The following is an 8,248-nucleotide window of genomic DNA, read 5'->3' as shown; positions in this document are numbered from 1 at the left end:
GCCTTGTGTTACGTCTAATTCTTCCGCGAACAAAAATAGTTCACAAAGACCATAACGTCTTTTGTACGTTAGGGCCGCACAATGTCTCCTTAGACCGCACTCTTCGACACATTGGGGGACAGACAAACCTCGTTTCATAGAAAACTTTCCTTCGTCCGAATGACACCGATTTTTGTATGTTATGCTGTAATGAATTGTTAATCCGTTCTTATTTGTGTACAAAAAAGCTGCATATAATTGAGCAAATGCCACTAAAAATAAAGAAAGTAGATTTTGCATCGTGTTTATTGTTATCACTTGTTAGAAAAGTTACAAATATAATGACGATGGTAAAATGGTCCCAACACCTATACAGTTAGCTGCTAAGAGATATAAAGTAAAACGTAGTAGGTTTGCATTTGGAAATTGCACTTTAGAATACATTATTTGTCGAGTCAAAGCGTAAGTACATTAAGTATAAATAAACTGAATTTGAAAGAAACAAATCAATGTCGTAAAACAGCTTACTGAAAATAGAATCGTTTAAATGTATTGCATTTGTATTGCGGAAACTTGTTTCCTATTGAATAACGATCAAGTGAAAGGTTTCAGAATACAGAATAAAACTATTTTAGTAATGTTTACTTTGATAACATGTACCAGTTTTAGATAGAAACACTATATTTGTTTTTCATTTTTAATGTTCTTTTTTTGTTCATTACCCATCCACTATTTAATTTAATTATTTTTGCTTTGTTTCATATGATTCTATGACAACTAATTACCAATGTATCAACAACATAACTTAAAATTGCTTCCAAATGTTCTTCTCACAGGTTTTATTAATCATCACAACAGTGTTGGAATGCCGACTGGCAGCTGTAAAAGTCTCCCCAGTGTTGTCTTCATTTGTTGAAATCGCTTCAATAAATGCTTAGAGAATTACACCTAAGCCTAGATAGGTAAGAGAGATGTTGCAAAATTCATTTCCTCTTACGAACAAATTTAAGTTTTACTGTTTTTGGTTGTATTCTATGTTTCTAAAGGATCTCTTTTTTTTTTTATAAATTGTATCGTTAGCAATGTCTTTCTGAAATACCATACCATATTGAGCCTTCAAAATGACTCTAAACAGAGAGAATTCAACACATTTTGTGTTTGTTGAATCTAGTCATGACAATCTATTTTTTATTATTTTTTATTTTAGATATTAGTAATAGCGTTGCCTGTTTGTTTTAAAGGCTATTTATTTCCGATACCGATAGAAGTATTGCATATTTCATAACCAGTCATGAACAGACTAAGTCAAACCCAGTCTGCTAGTATGTCGCTTGATAACTTCCAAAGGATCTTTTCATAGATCCAGTGCAAACGTAAATTTAAATATCAGAAAAAACCCACCTCTCTAAGAAATTTTCCATCAAACTATTTGTATATCATAGCATGTCTTCTTCATGGTTTTCACGTAACAAGTTTCTATCGTAGAAAATATATCACAATTCACCCCGTTCTGTGTCCAGTCATTATAACATTACTTGATGATCGAGTACCACTTTAGCCAGTGCAAAGTGTGGATGCGAGGGAGGGGGCGGATGGAGGAAGTCATGGCACGTATAGACTTACGTATCACTTGATCGAAATATAATTGACGATAGAATACAAAGAATTACGTTGGCTTAAACTGGAAAAAAAATGAACTAAATCTGTATCATAGGACTATAAGGAGTGTTCGATGACAAGGAGTAAAAATAAATCAAGGAAGGCAAAAAGAAAGAAGAGTAGTGACCCGTTCCTAAACAGCCGAAATTCAGATCAAAGGGGTTCAGTGTGGGTAGTGTTAATACTTATTTAATCGCTGATACATCCCAAGTGAACACTTTATTGAATCTTGACTCTAGTTTAAGCGTTTGTGTTCATTCTGATCATCCTATGTTTGATTTACTAATAGTTTATTATGAAAATAAGAACTATTTATCATGAAAATAAGAATTATTTAGCCATTGACACAAAGGAATCCCTCAGTGTACAAAATCAAAAATGCCAACAAACCTTTCTCTTGGGAGTTCAAATGACTCCATATCCATCCTCTATACTCGTAGGTAAAAAGTCTTATGATGCCATAATAAAGAATCAGGATTTAATAATAAAACGAAGGGCTTGAGAGGCGAATTGACAACTGATACACACAAAGAGTGTGCGTGCATTGATTATTGAATCACTACATTCAACAGTGATTATAGTCCAGGGGTTGAACAAACACTGGGTCAGAGTTATCAGACCGTAATTAAAGACTCGAAACAAAATAACTGTATTCTTTTGTATTTCCACGATGGTAATTATACGTGCTTTGCATAAAAAAAAATGAGAATAAGTATCTAGTTACAAATTGACAGTGACATATATAAGGCCAAGACAATGTGTTTAATGTCTAAATATATTGTTGATTTATTTATTTATTTTGTTGGATTTAACGTCGCATCGACACAATTATAGGTCATATGGCAACTTTCCAGCTTTGATGGTGAAGGAAGACCCCAGGTGCCCCTCCGTGCATTATTTAATCACGAGCGGGCACCTAGGTAGAACCACCGACCTTCCGTAAGCCAGCTGGATGGCTTCCTCAAATATATTGTTGATGTATGCACTGTACCTGATGTATTGAGGTGAGTTAAATCCACTATTTATTTCTTATTCTACAGTGTAAGATAGTTATTATTCTATGTTTATAAGACTATGCTGAAAAGAGAATGACTGAATAAGTTTGCAGATGAAGTTCTGAACACACATTAATTCAGAGAGGGCCTAAATTATCCACCTATCATATTGTAGAATGGAATAGCTGTATTATAACTGTATTTTCAGAATGATTGGCACGGAGTGGGAGGAAAAATGTGGTCACTAGGTCGTGGTGGGCCCTTATCACTCAAATTACACCACCAGCAAATCCGGTAGACAATCTAAATCTCATAGTAATTATAAGTGAGCAGATTACTGTTATCTAACGACAAATACGTCCTTGACAAAGCACAAATGTATCGCCTACTGCGACGGTGACAGCAGCTACTCAGCTTAAATAATATATGCCAACGCGCCAAGGGGTTGTGAAAATTAACTTCCGATCTCTAAAAGAGTAAATGCGCTTTCTTATGAAGACAATGAGCTTATGGAACATAGATCATTACGGAAGCGTATTCATTAAGTGCGAAAAACTCACACACGGAAAGGCTACTTGAGCTGAATCTAGATCCGTACTGAGATCCCTTCCGCATGGACTTATTACTCACTCACTCACTCACATCTGGACACACTCCTTCTGTCTACCCTCTCATTTGCCCACTCATCCGAATACTGTAGTTGTATAAACATGTATATGTAATAATATCAGATGAGTAATTATCATCTATAGTCTCTTAGAGAGAGAGAGAGAGGCCATGTACAATTGTGATGTGTTTTACTGTTTATATGGGTTTTATTGCATGTAAATGGATGAGACTGAAATAAAATGAAATATATATACAAGTTTAAGAAAGTGATACCCAATTAAGAGTTAGGTCCAGGTTCTGGAAAAAAAATCCAACACCACCAAATCATAGAAAGAAAGAGTTGTTTTACATGAAAATTAAACAGCTTATAATACATTTATACATGTATATAAGTCTACAAAATCATCATCAATTTGCTCACATATGTATTATATTCTGGAAAGGGACTGCATTAAAGGGCCATACTTCTGAACAGTTCAACGCCTTTAAACACTCACCATTTTTAAAGACTGTTACATGGCTTTGTTTTGATGCAGTTGTAATAATGTCCAAGTACTTAAACTTCACACTAGTAGGTTAAACGTCGATTTGAACAATTGTTTACTTTTATGTTTTTACAAATGACATTCTTTTATAAAGGGGGACAATCCAATGGACAGTAAAGTAAAACATGTATTTTTCTGTGATTTGATAATATACTGCAAAACCTTAAGCAACGAACAACGGGGAACGAAAGCTGCTTTACCAAGGTGCTAACTAAGAAATACCGCGTTCCTACGGATCATAACAAGTCGCTGATATAAATGTGTTCGGCTGGACGACACATAATTATGAACTACGTTGTACTATAATTTATGCTATCGATGCTGATATCATTTTAGTATGCCAAACACACTTAATCGGATCTGGTGAAATAAAGGTATCGGGACATATAAAATGGTCCGGCTAGTCACGTGATCACCTGAAGTAGATCAAGGTCATGTGATCAAGTGCCGTAGATCGATAAAAATATACGGCACCTTATAATTGGATCGAAATTGATACAAGTGACAGGATAAAAAGGTATAGTTTGACTTGGGACCAAACGAACCCAACTATAATGGAGGAAATAAAGACTGTGTTTCATTTTTTCCTACTTTGTGTCTTCGAGTGGAATGTTCAACACTATGACAACAAGACTTTCGAAAGGAGTAAATCTCTATTCATGTTTCAAATCCTCTTTTACTAGTTGACGCTGTAAAAGAATGTCCAAACTTGTTAAAATCTGAAAGAAAAAAAAAGATTCACAAGTGTACAATAGATATAGTTTTACACGTGGCGGAATACATATGTACCACTTCTTTTACAGAAGATTCATATCTAACTGAAAATGAAATTTATGTTTTAAAACATTACCTTTAAATTCTTACTCAATAATATCAGTAAAGTACCAGTCTGTTAACGAATTAAAAACTCAAGATTGCGTAAATTTGTTTGGATGTTTCTGCCAAGAACAAATCCGGATATTGGCCGAGCCGGCTGAACCTATCAAAGTTGTAATACATACCAGGTTGTAACAGGAGTGACCTTGATTTTATGTTCCCTTTTAATTTATCACAATACCTTTTCTGTTATACAACGTTTGAAAGCACCCTGACTAAGGTAATATAAACTTGCTTGATATTCAAATTATCTTTATTAGTAAAAATGCCTATTACAATAGGGTATTTTTGACACTAAACAAGTTTTTTAAAATTCAATTTGACTTGTTGACAAACTGTTATGTAACTTTCATGAGATATTTATTAGCATAAAACAGCACTTCCAATGACAAGAAGTAATTAATATTTCAAAAGAATATGTGTTCAGTTTTATATATAGGCCTAAATTGTACTAGGAAAAACATTTTTGGGACTAAAATTGATATTTCCTGATATCTCTTAAAAATTCAAAAAGATCCCACTACAATCCCAGACATCCCATTACAATTCCAGACACCCCACTACAATTCTAGACATCTCACTACAATCCCAGACATTCCACTACAATCCCAGACATCCAACTACAATCCCAGACATCCCACTACGATCCAAGACATCCCACTACAATCCCGGACATTCCACTACAATCCCAGACATCCAACTACAATACCAGACATGTCATTGCAATCTCAGACATCCCACTGCAACCCCAGACATCCTAATACAATCCCAGGCATCCCACTACAATCTCAGACATCCCACTACAATCCCAGACATTCCACTACAATTCCAGATATCCCACTACAATCCCAGACATTCCACTACAATCCCAGACATCCTAATACAATTCCAGACATCCCACTACAATCCTAGACATCCCACTACAATTACCGAACATCCCAGTACAATCCCTGACATCCCGCTACAATCCCAGACATCTTTATAATGAGATATGACCTAAAATTATTATCAACAAAACTTCAAATAAAAGCAATTTTAACAAAGGCAGATACTTTTTATCATAAAAAGAAAGCAAATGTTCATATACTTGTATATTTGTTTTTTCTTTTTTTTAACATCTGTAAAAGTTGGTCCTGATGGAGTCGTGGAATCGAATATTGCTCCTGTTTGCGTATTGGAATTGTCAGATCACTGATATTATTTTTGATAAATTCATTTTACAGCTGAGTTTGGAAATAAATGACAATATTTGTGAAGGGATTCAGACTAAGTATGTGTGTGTGTTCGGGTGTAACGTCTTTTTCAACAATTTTTCAGTCATATGAACGACGGTGTCTACTTGTAGCAGTGAGCACAATGCCAAACTTTATAGTGCTGCCTCACTGGAATATCACGCCGTAGACACGTGGCATGATACCCCACCCAGTCACATTATACTGACACCGGGCTGACCAGTCCTAGCACTAACCTCTTAATGCTGAGCGCCAAGCGAGGAAGCTACTAGTACCATTTTTTACGACTTTGGTCTGACGCGGCCGGGGATCGAACCCACGACCTCCCGCACTCGAAGCGGACGCTCTACCACTAGGCTACCGAGGCGGTTAGGTAACTTATTCAACATAATTTATAATTAGACAAAATAACACCAAGAAAGAAATAAAACACTCTGCAAGAAAAAGGGTCTTTGCGTTTTACACGTGTGCCATCTAACATAAAACTATGCAGATTTGAAACTATAATGCGGTATAGAAACTAGCATATTTCTCAAAGAGTAGCTGCGAGTATAAAAGTGACTAAACACACAAACATAGAGAAGAATGTTACACAGTTATTCCAAGTAACGAGGCATATTCTTGGTTATTTGTGCGGCCATATATCCATGCTCCAAAGGAGACAGCATTTCCTTGCGAATGGGAGAGATGGTTGTACCCGGCTTCTACATCAGCATAGAGTACATTGTAAGTGCCATAGCCCGGAATAATTATTGTTTTTGTTTGCGTTGTAATCAACGACATATCGTTAAGCAGGAAACCCGAAGTTGAATAAGCATCAGACATAACAATCGCCAAAGTACTTGGAGCGTTAAAACCAGCAGGCACAGAAAAGTCATATACGTATCCAAAGAAATTAACATCAGATATAACCATCACTGAGGGATCCCCTAATACTAGAGAAGACCCATGGCCATACTGGGTAACGAGGACAGGTAAACTGCTTGTTACAGAAATAGTTGCTGAGCCTGTGTAGGTTCGAAACGCTGCTTCCCTAGCCATTAAGGAGAAGGTTTCAAGGATATTGCCAAGGTCGTCGTGTATTCTGACTGAAGTTTGATCGTTAGGAGCAATAATGCTGACTGTGAAATCAGGACGTGGTTTCATAAAACTTAAAACATGGACAGAACCAAGGTAGCTTTCTGGTGGCATTGTTTCTCCAATATAGTCACAGTAGCTAACATTGTTATCTGGGACGTTTGCACACCCATGCCCAGATAAGACAGATATTGGTGCATCTGCACTAATCATTGTACCGGACATATCTGTAGCCTCACGATAGTAAGTTTCCAGTCTGTTTAGGGTTATAGTTTCCTGTGATCCAGTTTTTAAAGTAATTGTCACTTGAGTTGTGTCTGATGTAGCAATAACAAGAAATTCGTCCAAACCCGCGTTTGTTGACGGATGGCCGGAAATTATGTAACTACTTCCGAGTGAAGTTTCTGGTAAAACAAAACTGATATCAGAGCTTCCACTTTTCATGCTTCCGGAAAAGAGCATGACGGGAGTATCAGAAGTAATAAACACTGCCTTAGTAGATATTGAACCGGATGTTGCTGACGAAAGTGTGGTCGAGTATGATTTTGTAAGGACCCCACCCACTGTAGATGCCTCCTCATTAATTTGAAGATGTGGTATTGAAATAGAAACAGTTGCCTCGCCGCTTGGACATGTTACGAAAATTGTCGGAATGCCATTGTTGTCTACCCAGTTCTTCATAAATCCAGTTACAAAGGAAGTTCCGTAGTGCATTTCTGAAAAAGACAGTAGTTTCAAAAGAAATATTACGTCATAAGATAAAACAGTGAGGACGTGTACAGTACAAAGGTTGCTATTTCAAACTTACACGGGCACATGTATGTAAAAGATGCTATTTTTTTATATCATGAAGATGCTTAGGTATCACAGTTCAGAGCATTATCCAAATACTTTAAGCCGTAAATATGATCTGGTAAAATCTTAATCTTAAGATTGGCCTTTATACATTTACGCTTGGCAATCGTTTGGTAACATTTACCGTACGGTTATTGACGAGTATAGGGCTTTATTACAGGTACAGTATCTAGAACGCTATAATGTCTGATTTTGCATAAAGTGTGTACCGTTTCCGTGATACGTGCGAAATATTGTAAAGGGAGTTAATCTGTTCAAGCAAACGCGTTCTTATTCGTGACATATTCTTAACTATATATCAATAACATTTCATTATCTTTTAATATCGGGTAAGTAAACATGTTATATACTAATTGTGAATGTTTTAAAGCACTGAAAATGTTAAATAAGCTACACAGTTAAAGCACTGCATACACATTGG

General features: G+C 36.1%; 2 protein-coding genes across 2 annotated transcripts; one reads left to right on the top strand and one right to left on the bottom strand.

The window, feature by feature from the left end:
- The first annotated feature begins 334 nt into the window (after positions 1-334).
- Positions 335-5,575, top strand: LOC123555200 (uncharacterized). Its single transcript, XM_045345871.2, has 2 exons — positions 335-376; positions 5,216-5,575. Exons 1-2 carry the CDS (start codon positions 335-337, stop codon positions 5,573-5,575), a joined length of 402 nt encoding a protein of 133 aa, XP_045201806.2.
- Positions 5,576-6,483: 908 nt separating this feature from the next.
- Positions 6,484-7,686, bottom strand: LOC128558358 (IgGFc-binding protein-like). The gene has a single exon (XM_053547298.1). It carries the CDS (start codon positions 7,684-7,686, stop codon positions 6,484-6,486), a length of 1,203 nt encoding a protein of 400 aa, XP_053403273.1.
- Between the last annotated feature and the right edge of the window lie 562 nt (positions 7,687-8,248).

The sequence above is a fragment of the Mercenaria mercenaria genome, chromosome 7, assembly GCF_021730395.1.
Source record: "Mercenaria mercenaria strain notata chromosome 7, MADL_Memer_1, whole genome shotgun sequence".
Taxonomy (NCBI): domain Eukaryota; kingdom Metazoa; phylum Mollusca; class Bivalvia; order Venerida; family Veneridae; genus Mercenaria; species Mercenaria mercenaria.
This window is presented reverse-complemented; position numbering and strand designations above follow the sequence as displayed.